This window comes from Otolemur garnettii, unplaced genomic scaffold (assembly GCF_000181295.1).
Source record: "Otolemur garnettii isolate 467f Iridium unplaced genomic scaffold, OtoGar3 scaffold00035, whole genome shotgun sequence".
Lineage (NCBI taxonomy): Eukaryota > Metazoa > Chordata > Mammalia > Primates > Galagidae > Otolemur > Otolemur garnettii.
This window is the reverse complement of record NW_003852430.1, coordinates 530,011-543,367: the sequence shown is the minus strand read 5'-3', so window position 1 is coordinate 543,367 and position 13,357 is coordinate 530,011. Positions and strand designations below refer to the sequence as shown.

Here is a 13,357-nt window from a genome sequence, read left to right as displayed (position 1 = left end):
AGGAAAGAAATGCTGAAATGGGTTTGCTAAATTGGATACAGGGCATTAAAACCATCACCTTTGATGGTCTACCAATATCATTTGCATCTTTACTGGATAAAAGTCATTTGCAGTTTATTAATCTTTTACAGATTAATAAATCTGGGTCCAAATTAGTAATAAATACTAGGCCAAACAAATGTATGTTTTAGAGGAATTGGTAAACCTTGGCTGGGTCTGTTTGAAAAGTTCCAGTATGACATTGATAAGATCTGCAATAATTTTTTCTCCTTAAGTTTTGTATCATTTTTCTTAACACATGGCTAACTTCTGAGGCCAGGATATAGTGTTAAGTATTAATTTTATAGGGTAGGTATCCTTTAATACTCATAAAAATGTCCTAATGTAAATACCAGTTTGTGGAAAAATAAGCTCAATGTTACTGATCAGGGATTTACAGGGATTTTGACTTATGCTTGAGTTTTTGAATAGGTATGTTTGAAAGTGAACGGCAGGCAGGAGTGGGTCTTGTGTCTTATTTGTCTGACACTTAAAAGACCATTGTTCTTTAATTTTCTTGGTGGTTAACTTGTAATAACACAGTACATTATTGAGGTTATTTTAAGAAATGAGTTGTAAAACCAAATGTAACTGGGTTTTGTAGATAGAAACTTCTCAGTAACGCTTCTCAGTAATACTTGTGATTTCAAGCTGACCTTGGCGTTCACATCTAGTAGACTATTACTTTATTTTAGTTTCTACTTTTAACTCATAATGAGACTCACTGAATAATCATCTTGAAGGTTTATCCTTAAATCAGTCTTCACAATTTTCAATACCATGTCTATCAGGTGAGGGTCTTTCAGAATGATATTTACAAAAACTTAAATTAGAAGACAACCGATGGACATTAAAAGGACAATTAAACATTTAAGACCTATAATTCTATGACTCTTCATTGACAGCATGATGTTGAGTGGTGCACAGCCTGAGAGTCACTTCAGGTTTCTACGTATAACAACTATTTCAAGTTCAGGAATGTCTGAGAAGACAGCCTTTCTTTACACAGTTAGACCAATCAATGGAATACCTTATTTATAACAGGTACCAAGATAATAGGTTTATTCAGTATTGATTCGTGTTGTTCTTTCATTCATTCATGAATCAAGCAGAAAATTTGCATTTTTTCCCACTATTTTTCCTTATCTCCTCAGTATCTTAAAGAGAGGAACAAATTATTATTACTATCATAAGAAAAAATGACTAATGGAGAAGTTGAGTAGCTAGAACTAGTGAGTGTGGAATCCTCATAAGTCTTAAAGAGTGAATCTGGCTCATTTATCACTTCTGAGCTTCCTGAGACACTGAGGAAAGATAAGGTTTCTGTGGGTTTGTAGTAATGACTCCTCCCCAACCTTTCCACTTTCACCATCATTTCCATGGGGCTGCGTCTTTTCTGACCATTTCTTTGGGCTGTGGGAGGCCCTCAGGGCCAGCTGGGTTGAGAAGAGATTAAGGTTTCCAGATATTATGACCTGACACCCCTACCCCCTAACACACACACAGAGACTTAACCAGAGAAATCCTACTGGAAGTCGCTATTTCCTTGCCTGGATACTCTCACTCTAGACATTCACAGGGCTCATTATCAACATATTCAGGTTTCTTCTCAAATGTCATCTGCTCAAAGAGGCTTCTTCTGGATCACTCGGTCCTCATCATCCCCAATCCTACCCCACCTCAGTTACTCTGTTTTATACCCCCACTCTAGTTTTCTTCATGCACTTATCACTCCCTGGCATTATAGAATCTCTATATTTACTTGTTTTTCTGCTGCCTCTGTGCTGAGTCCTCCTACGTTCTACAAGGGACAAGGATTCTGCTTAGTTTCACATTATATTCTCAGGGTATAGAAATGCCTGGGACATCATAGGCACAAATAAATATTTTGTTATGAATAAGTGAGTATGTTGAGATTATTTTAAGATTGCATTAAAAAAAAAACTCTGCTGCTGAAATATTTGAAAGCCAGCAGCCTCCACCCCTGGATTTAGCTTACCACTCTAGCTTTCTAATCTGGTCTCCCTGACGTTAGCCTCTCTGCCATTGTTTGTGTTTGGATACTTTGATGGACTCATCTTCTATATCACAGGTGCCTCCTATAACTTTTTTGATGAGAGTCTTCCTTTCTATGACACCTCATGCTTTCAGAATGTTGTTAAGGCCCTATCGCTTGACATTTAATGTCCACCACAATTTTTCTCAAATGCTTTCCTGCATTAATTCCCAGTATTTCTAAGCATGAATTTCCTAAACATCAATTGCTTTTTTTCTCCTTTCTGTCTTTATTCACTTATTTTCTCAGGTCTGAACCCCCCAGAGATACTCCCTCCTCCGGGATGCTTTCCCTGATTACATCAATAGAAAATAACCTTCCAAAGCAATTGATTTGCATTATTTTGGTGGCATGTGTCAAGTTCTGATTTGTCTTATAAACATGTAGATTTTGTTTACTAGCTTGTAAGTATCTTAAAAATAGGCACATTTAACCAAGTAAGCAATCACTGAGCAATCACTGGAAGATGAATTAAAAAAATAAGGAATTTTGGCTTTACTTCTGTGAATCCTCAGTAAAATCCACTCCCCCATCTCTGGGTTTGATTGAGCTTAATCAGATGCCTATAAAAAACAATCAATCGATAACAAGTCAAATGTGGTGCAGGTATAAGATGTACACAGAGAAGAACCATTTCAACTATTTTTATTGTGGTAGCCCAGAGACAGAGTCAGCCAGAAGTCAAAAGATTGAAAGTCTGACTGTGACGTCCAGTCAAGTTGATTGTTCCACCCAAGGAAAGTTCAGCAAAAAACAAAACAAACAAAAAAGTATTTCTTTGAGGGCAGAAAATAAAAATTTTACTTTTGCCTTAATTAGTCAGATGAAAGCAAAAGTTTGGAGTTCACTTGCTTTGAATGAGCTACTTTAAAATCGCTGGCTATCACTAGTGTTCAGATGTAAGGGGCTTTAAAACATTTATTTGTGTGTGTTGAGTTACAATGGACACAAAACAAACTGCATGTATTTAAAGCACACCATTTGACAAATTGTGATGAATATCTACTCCCATGAAATCACACAATTAAGATAATGGATATATTAATCTCCATTTAAATTATAGACAAGATGTAAAAATTTTTATCTTTAAATTAATATAGGATAAAATTGATTTTCTGTAGATAGTTTTATTGATTTAAATACATGTATAGGTTCATGTAACTACCAAATAATCAGGATGCAGACCATTTCCAATACTCCAAAAATCTGTCCTTACATACTCTCCTTTCTCACCCTTAACCCCTGGCAGTTATTTATCTGTTCTTTATCTTTGTGTTTTTTTTTTTCTTTTCTGGAATGTGTCATATAAACAGGATCCTATTTAGGTATAGGCTTCTGTTATTCAACATAATACCTTTGACGTCCATCCCAGTTGTTACAGATTGTCAATAGTTTGTTTCTTCTCTCTCTTTTTCATTTTTTTTTTTGGCTGAGTAGTATTCTAATGTATTCTTTTATTCATTCTTCTCTTGAAGAACAATTTGCATTGTTCCCGTGTTTTAGTAACTATGAATAGAGCTACTATCAGCATTTGTGTGGGGGGCTTTGTATGAATAGGTAAGTTTCTTTTTAAAATTATTTTATGCTTTGTTTCATAAATAATATGGAGCAAAAACTAAAATTGTCCATCTATAAAAGATGGAGAGGTTCCAGAGGAATCCTTAGATGCGCCCTCTCAACAAGACAACCCCACTTTAGCCCATCGTCCATAGCCACTGTAGTTCCATCTGCCATGACTCTATTTCTAGTTTTCTGGATACCAAAGTTCCCCTGGAAATTAGAAATTATTGGTGCTATAGCAGCAGTCCTGTTGCCTTTGTTTTTTGTGTTATTTAGCATATCTTGAGTAGATACATGTGTCAGGGAGAATAGCTTCGCACATCTAAAACCAAGAACATTTTTGTTTTAGTTAGTGAAAGCTAAGAGTTGATGCAGCTGAAATTGTGCATTGGTAAGAACTAAAGGAGCGAACTTGAAGAATACCCTATCTTTAATGGACAGAATGGGAAGACCTGTTATGTGTTGTTATTGGAATCTTGCAGTTCTTCAGACTTATTACCGATTCCTTTATTTGATCATTAAATTCAGTAAATACATGTCAAACACCTGCTATGTGCCATGTACTGTCTTAAGCATATCTTTCCCATAATATTTTGTATTATACTAGCACATTATTAATATGTTACTGTAACATTTTTTAAACAGGAGCCAATTTTACAGCTCGATCCAGGCCATTTGCTGTCTTGCCTGTGACTAGAAGGGAGAAGTCCACCGTTATCCTGGCTGTTTCTGTGAGCTCCGCGGTCTCGTGGCTGGCTCTGAGCTGTCTGCTGTGCTGTTGGTTTAAGAAAAACAAGAGCCATAGAAGTACATGATTTTTGTTTTTTTGGAATGAAAATTTCTGAAAAAAAAATGTTGTCACCATTTGTGATATCTTAATGATTCTTTTTCTTTCCCCAAGGCCAAATCTTATAAGCATTCTACAATATATAAAACTACAGGACACCAAATTGTTCAATTCATGCAGTAGAGTAAAGGATTGCTGAATCTTAAGTTCTAATTGCAGTACTAATAAAAACTCATATTCACGGAATACTCACTCTGGACCAGGCTCTAAATACTCTAGATAAATTATTTAATATACACAACAATCCAATGAAGTGAATACTCAATATTGTGCCTTCATTATGGATGTGGAGAATAAGACACAAAAAAGTTGAATCACTTGTTCAAGGTCTCACAACCACATGGAAGCCAGACAGTTTGGTTCCAAATCCCATTGTATGAAACACTCTGCTTCACTGCCAGGTAACCCTCCAAAAGGTGAATTGAAGAATCAAGGGAAAATAGCCTCTTCTCTTTAAAGGAGGGAAAGGGTACTTTGTGTTGTTTTCTCTAAAGCATAGAAGTTAAGTATATTAAACATTTCCCCAGACGCAAAATACAATATTTTCTTTGGGTCTGGAGACATGGATTCACTAAAGAAAAGAAGTTTTGTAAATGTGGCTTCTTTCTTCCTTTCTACTCCATCCTTCCTGTGCAGGAGAAAGGGAGGCAGATAAAGCATTGGGAAATTCCTTCCTCTACCCATTCATACCCCTTCCCTGGGTCAGACCATCACATGAACGGAAGAAACACTTGTGTTACTAGGATGTGCTACAGAGCCAAATTTATAAGCAAGAGTGAATGGAAAAAGAGGCAAAATGACAAGAGGCAAAGAGAGAGTCAGAACAAAGAAGAGGAAGAGGGAGGAGGAGGGTCCCACTGTGATGGCTTTCTGGAAGGGATGCTCCCCTAGAGACCCACTTCAAGTTAGAAGTTTAAACAAAATTTTTCAATGTACTTATTAATTTATTTAAAAATAGCAATAATGTATATATTAATGTAAATATGGCATTTTTATTTAGAAACGTGTTTTCAAAAATATATAGTGAAGAGGGTGGCATTTTAATAAAACTCAGACAGTTCTCTTAGCAACTTCTATATTCAACCTGTTACATATATTTTTGTTTATTTGTTTATTTGCTTTGTTTTTGAGACAGAGTCTCACTCTGTTGCCCTGGGTAGAGTGCCATGGAGTCCTAGCTCACAGCAACTTCAAATTCTTAGGCTTGAGCCTAAGGCTTGAGCAAACCTCTTGCCTCAGCCTCCGAAGTAACTAGGACTGCAGGACTACTACACCACTATGCCTGGCTGGTTTTTCTATTTTTAGTAGTAATAGGGTTTCCTTCTTATGCAGGCTGGTCTTGAACTCCTGAGCTCAAGCAATCTACCTGCCTAGGCCTCCCAGAGTGCTAGGATTAAGTCACCATGCCTGGCAAATGTATTTTTTTGAATAAAGTATATGAAGAAACTCTAGCCTCATGCAAATATATAGTAGAAAAGCAAAGGGTATTTTAATAGTATTTTCAGGTAATAATTGTGGATGTTCTGGTTTGATATTGCACCCGGATTTGACAAAAAGCCTTACCTATAGGTCCATCTCAATGTCCATTGTTTACTTACTTACATGAAAATCCTCTAGTCTTATATTTTGAGTGGAGCTTTTACTGATGCATGATTTTGAAATAATATATTTCTACCATTTGGAAAATATTGCTTCATTGAATTATATAGATCATTTAAATGTTGACATATTTCATTCTACAATTCAAGAAATAGAGTTAGTTAACATCAATGCAAATCTTTAAGAATCAAAATTATGTGACGTTCATGGTAGTTGACACAAGTTTTCCAAATTTCTAAGTTTCCTATGAAAGCTTGAATTTTGGCAAGGACAACACATACCATAGCTTGTTTCTTTTTTAAAAGGTCACTCATTAATTTAAAAAAAATATTGGCCAGATAATGAAGTTTGAATAGCTACAATTTATCTCTCAATCATTCTTTCAAGAAAAAAACCATATTCCATGAAAAAAAACATGTAATTCAGCTCAAAGCTCAATAACAAAATTGATTTTTCTTCAGAAAATTGTGATATAAGTGTCTGGAATGTAAACATATTTTTGATTATTACATATTTGAGTAAATGAATGGGAGATGAAGTATCTTGTCCACTAGAGGTGTGCTGAAGATAAGAAGTTTTTAATCAAAAGTACACACCTGCTTGAGTTCTGTGAATTGTACTGATCTCAATTTCAATGTTTTGATAACATGCTATTCTTACACAGATTATTCACAACAGAAGAGGCTGGGAGAAAGTGCTATTTCTTGGTAGCTTCCTGTGAATCAATAATTATTTTAGAACAAAAAATTTAAAAAGAATTAGTAAAAGTCTTGTCACTGACTAATCTTCTCCTTCCAATAAGAATATAACATGAGCCACGAATGCAGGGTATATATGTAATATTCTACAGCTATATATCAAAAATATTATTTCGACATTCAATGAATATAAAAACATTAGCTAGTTTACATTTTTCAAAATCAGGTGCGTATGTTATACCTACAATCCATTTCATCTGGAACTAGTCGCATTTTAAGTGTTCAGTAGTCACATGTGGCTGCTGCTCTGTAGAACAATAGTTTTATACTGTAAATTTGGTGGAAGGCATATGGGATTTCATGTCATTACTTCTTAAACTCAGAACATCTTATATGTATTCTACTGTATTTATATCACAATTGTGGGGGAAGGGCATACAAGGGACACACCTGAACTCTTAAGACCCCACTTACCAATGAAAATTTTTCTTTTTATCTGAAAAAAAACAAAGACACCTCTTTTGTTCTCCTTAACACAGAAACAAAACCTGAAGAGATTTCTGAATCCCAGACTAATGATCAAAAGGATCATATCCATATCACGTCCAAATGCAGAGGATCCCGAGTAAGGACTGAAAAAGAAGAGCCTGTGGTGAGAGAAGGTGAGTGGGGATGGTGAGATGGTGCCCACAGGAGACAGCCCCCGGGGTGCAATGGGCCTCCCTCTGCCCCTGGCTGGCAGTTTCGTAAGCAGTATAGTTTATCTCTCCTTCTTTAGTCTTTGCTATTTTTTCTCCTATCAATTATACTGCAGCACAGGAACATATGAGCCCAGCTGATTGACTCAGCCATTAGCCAATTATTTGAATTGACATTTATATATTTTTTTCTTAGTGGAGAATTATTAGTTTAACATTTGAGTTTATTACATAGAGAAAAAGGGGAAACCAGAGTATAAGGATGTAATCTTTCCCTGAGCTATTGCAAAGCTGCCAGTTTGGCAACATTCTTGAACACGAGGAAAAAGAAGAATGTAGTTGCCAAATACCCGCTATGCAAATTAGATTGAGTACAGAATCCTCAAAAAATGGCTCAGCTTTATCAAACTCTGTTTTGTTGCTTGGTTGGGCTTTTAGCAAGAAGTGTTATTTGCCTAGATGGTGGAATAGGTCAGATGATTTTACTTATTATACTATTAAATTGCCGTTAGAACTGGAGCCAAGAGGAGAACAGATAAGCACTTGCCTGGAACCACTGCTTTGCCCTTGTGCTACTAGGAATGCCAGAAGTAGAAAGACTAGACAGAGAACAAGGTGGTTGGCCAAGTATGGAGACGATGTATGGAAAATACTCAGATAATTTCCATGGCTCTGAAACATGTTCAAACATATGCTGTAAAGAGAAGACTATTTCTATTTTGTCTAAGTAAGAACCACTGATCATGTTTTCTGTTTGAAAAGGAAAATCAGTTCTCCTTTTCTGAGTGCTTGATTGACCAGAAAATAGCAGTTAAGGTTGTTCTGCTCTTCAGCAGTGAAATGAGCTCTTGCATGTCCGTGTGTCGGGTTGTGTGTGTGTGTGTATGTGCATATGTGCAGGTACACATGTGTGTATCAGTTTGCTTGCTTGTTTGTGTTTTTTTCCCATGGAGGAAATAAAGATGTTTTAAAAATGTTTCTTTCCAATACATTAGCCAGTCATACTCCAGCTCCTGAACCTGCACCAAAAGGTGAGGGTGGTGGGGAAATGAATGGAGACAGAGAGAAGGGTGTGGGAACTATTTCCAGATGCCATCTAAGGGCATTTTGATTTTGGTTTCCAGCAGACTCTGTCCATATTATTTCATGTTGACTCAGGAGAGGTGTTTGTCGACTGCTGTCTGATTTTAGCACTTCATATTCTGCTGCATTCTTCCGAGAAGACCAAGAGTGATGCTAATCTCTCCCCTAATCTAATATGGCCATCTCCATGAATCTCAGTTGCCCCACTTCAATTAACTACATTAAGCAGTCCACAATGCCTGAGTGTCTTATTAAGGGACATTTTTTATGTGGTGGCTTATTAATAAATTATCAAGAATGAGCCGAGGGACAGAGCTTCGGTGGAAGAGATTAGATCGAAGAGATAGGAGTATCAAAGAGACCATTTTATTAGAACATCCATGTTAAAAAAAAGGCAGATGTGATATCTGGATCTCCCTCTGAGAATCATAGCAGATCTGCATCTTTATCTCTTAAGCATTGTCTGGATCTTAAAAGCATAGGGAAGCAATGGGACCTCTCCTGCCTTTTTTTTTTTTTTTTGGAAATTATTATCAGGTATGAAACCCTGAATTATTGCTAGATTTTACAACATCTGGTCTTATTCCATTAATTCCATGGCCTTTAAATTTGTCCTTTCCCTCTGTGTTTTCAGCTTTCAACATTTGATGATAAAGTGGCTGCCTCTTTTCTCAGCACTTTAGCCTCACTAAGCGCTACCATAGCATTTAAGATTATTGATCTGGTGGCGGTGAGCATCACTTCTAGATTTAAATTGCAAATTCACCATGGTCCAGCTTTCACCATGAATTGCATGGGTGCAGTAAGGGCGTTAGGGAATTGCAATGAGGGACGAAGTGAATAAAGTATATATCCCATCTAGTTTCCTGTTGCCAGGGATTTTGACTTGCAGAGCCATCTAAGCCATCTCTTAAAATCCATGTCTGCTCACATCACTCTGCTATTTTAGATGAATTCCTAAGTCAGTTGGGGAGACAGGAGACTACAGCAATTAAAAGCATGGAATCCAGGAGTCAGACAGACTGGTCTTAAATCTGACTCCTCAGTTGGCCAATTTTGTGGCCTCAAGCAAGGAAACTAATCTCTGTGTGCCATTTAGTTTCCTCATCAGTAAGACTGCAGTAATAATGCTGCCCATATGTATGGCTGTTATACAGATGAAGGGAATTAATATCAGTGAAGAGCACCGAAAGATTCCTCTTTGCATATTACATTATTATAGGGGTTTTAAAATCACTACTCAAGACTCAAAGCCCTCTAAGACTTGACCCTATCCAATATTTCTAACCTTATTTGGGGTTTTCATCCTGACTTTGGGTTGTGCCCCGTTCATCACACTAACTGGCTCACCCGGGACTTATCTAATGTCTTCATGCTCATTCACTTGCAGTTTCTGCCGACTGGATTATTCTGCGTTCACTTGCTTAAACCTGCTCCAAGGACATTATTTCATTCTTATCTACATTGCAGACTCTAAAAGGGGAGAGTGGGAGGAAGGTGAGGGATAAAGTTACTTATTGGTACCATGTATACTAATTCCTCAGGCGATGAGTAAGTGAAAGCCCAGACTTCACCACGATAAAATATGTCCATGTCACAAAACTCTCCTTGTACCCCCCAAATGTATAATAAACTCTTGAACATAAACCCTGCTAAATTTTAAGCTCTCCCTGAGATGCATTTTTCTTAAGAATGTTTGCAACACAAAGAAATGATAGACATTTGAGGTGATGGATATGCTTATTACTCAGTATAGTTCATTTATGTTGTATATATGTAGCATAACATCGCTTTGTGTCTCGTAAATATGTACAATATTTATGTGTCAAGTAAAAATTTTTTCCAAAAACTTTCTATAGTAGCTTCCTCCTCACTCAAAATGAGTGTTTTCCTCATTGGGTTCAAAGATTATTCAAAGCGTGCCTCTATCTTAGCACTTACCATCTTTGGAATTCACTGTATAGATGATTTTCTATTCCCACAGGCCAGTGGTTCTCAAGGCAGAGTGATTTTTGTCCTCTAGGTGGGGTGACAAATCTCATCCTAGTTTTCCTGGAATGGTCTCCGTTTTGAAAATGAAAGACTCACACCCCAGGAATTCCCCCAGCCCCATTTAATCTGGGACAGTGGATCACATTACCTCCAGAAGACATTATTTTGCAATGTCTAGAGACATGAGTATTGCCACAACTTTGGAGAGGGGGAGTAGAGATCAGGGATGGTGTAAACATCTTACAGTACACAAGGGCTCCCTCACACCAAAGATTAGCAGGCTCAGAGTGTCAAGAATGCCAAGGATGAGAAACCCTGGCAGAAGCTATTAGTCATCTTTCTAACATTTAGGTAAGAGCCTGCTGCAATGACTTAAAGAATGCAATTAGATTTTATCTTCCAATAACTATTAAATAAGTACTTATTTGTCTTCTGATATTTATTTAGTATATCATGACCTCTTGGTATACTTACAAAGACATGATAACTTGTCCTCTGTCCTTTATTTTTTGGAAGATTAGAGAACAATTCCAGGCAAAAAGCAAGTAAATGTGATCACTAAAAGGCATGTATATTTAAGAATTTAAGCACAGGAGAGAATGCTACAAGAGAGAGAACATCATTGCCTAAGTTATATATTAGCCACTCTGACTCCTAAATCTTAGCATGCTGTTTCAAATCCCATTTGCTAAGGGTTTGGTTGTCCAGTTTGCACAAACTCAGGTTCATAGACATGCCAGCAACATAGGCTTGCTTTGCCCTGTTAAAGCTCAATTTTGCATTCCTCTTTCCCAACTGCTTTTTTTTCTTTTTACCTCCTAAACTGGTTAATAGCCCCTAGACTTCCAGTCTAGACACCTCAAAATTATCTTTGACTGGTTACCACCCTGTACCTTGCTTGGCAAGTTTTATCCCTTCTACCTCTTTGTGTCTGTTTTTTCCTCCCTCTCCCTCTACACTTCATTTCACAGACTGTGTCTTCATTTCAGTCTTATTTAGTATGCTTCTCTTTTTTTTTTTTTTGAGACACAGTGTCACCATGTCACCCTGGGCAGAGTGCTGTGGCATCACAGCTCATAGCAACCTCAAACTCTTGGTCATAAGCAATTCTCTTGCCTCAGCCTCCCAAGTAGCTGGGATGACAGGCATCCACCATAATGCCCGGCTATTTTGTTGTTGTTGTTGCAGTTGTCATTGTTGTTTATAGCTGGCCTGGACTGGGTTTGAACCTGCCAGCCTTGGTGTATGTGGCCAGCACCCTACTCACAGAGTATGGGCGCCGCCAAGTACACTTCATGTGTACTCCTCCACTCTTTATCTCTTTTCTCTCTAGAATAGTAATCCCCATATACAACATAGACCTCCCCATATCAAAGTTTTCTTATCTAATGTATCCACATATCCAGAGTCTCCCATTCATTCTGATTCAGATTAAATACTTATTCTCTTTTTTTCAAATTCTCTTATCTAGGGTAGTTCTCTTCTCAACTTTTATAACTCTCCCCTCCTGTTCCCTTAACAATTTTTATATGTAATACAGTTATTTGTCTTCATCTTCTTTAGATCTGTGGTATAAATTCTGTGTCTTTTATAATCCCAGCAGCATTTGTACCATGAGGATGTAGGATAACTACTCCTGAGTGAATGAGGATGATAAGAATGAAGTGAGTCTCCCTCATTTCCATTCCCTCCTTCTAGAGATTCTTATAACTGAAAAAATAGACACTGTACTCCTTCTAAAAAAGATGTAGAAAGTTTGTCCAGGTTCACAAAATTAACAACAGGATGGTGACTGCACATCTTTTGCATCCTAACAATGAAATGTGACTTCTTACTTCCAGGCAATGCTTTCTGCTGGCTGCTTTAGCTTCCTTTCCAGTTTCTTTGCCACCACCTTTGTCTCTGCAGGACAGCCACGACTCCAGACGTCAGTGCTCCCTTCTCCAAGCCACGCACTGATCTTTGGCCACTGTTCACTCTTTTTTGCACCCAATGTTGGGAGTGGAAAACTGAAATTGTGAAAGAGTCTGGCTATTAGGCCTGTCACGCTGTGTGACTATGAACATCAACCTCAAGGATTTCTTATTTCTACCACCTTAGATACCTATTGACTGTTTATGGTGTGTTTTGTGAAAAATAAAAAGGATTATCCATTAACTGTTTGTAAGTACCAATCTATAAGAATTACAAGAAGAAGGGGGAGAAGGACGGCCTCGGTTGTTTGAAAGCAGGGAAGAACAAAACAGCAGAACACCAGAAATTGTCTCACGTTCCCAAGAAAGTAGAATGATGGGAAATGGTCTATATTATACAAGAAACAATATCTGACCATCTCCTCCTTTAAAAGCATGAATGGCATATAGCACTCATTCCATAGGAAAACTTTTAAAAAGTCAGGAATAAGAACATGTCTATTAAATAACATGAAGAGGTCCAATGCAATCTTCAAACAAGATCCAATATCACACTTCACAACGAAATATTAGTGGAATTCCTATTCAAATAAGGACTGGACATATGCTCATTCTTATCATAAATGCCTAAAATATATTTTGGAATCCTAAGAAATGCAGCCAGATGTACACATAAAACAAAATTAAGAGAAAATGTTAGATATGTTTTAAGATAATATAATTTTTTTGAAGATAACTTGAAAGATTCAACTATCAACTGCTAAAATTTTTAAATAACTTGAGTAACTTACTCAAATACAATGTCAATCTAAATAATATTTTGTAAGTCAGTGGCAAATAGTTATAAAACATGATGAAATGTAGGATAATAA

The 13,357-nt window shown here is 37.0% G+C and overlaps 1 protein-coding gene across 1 annotated transcript in view; it reads left to right on the top strand.

The window, feature by feature from the left end:
• Positions 1-13,357, top strand: part of PKHD1 (PKHD1, fibrocystin/polyductin) — a 435,622-nt gene that overhangs the window by 417,352 nt on the left and 4,913 nt on the right. The window contains exons 63-64 of the mRNA XM_023513135.1: positions 4,301-4,462; positions 7,339-7,461. Coding sequence (XP_023368903.1) covers positions 4,301-4,462; positions 7,339-7,461 — 285 coding nt within the window. The remainder of the gene's footprint in view (positions 1-4,300; positions 4,463-7,338; positions 7,462-13,357) is intronic.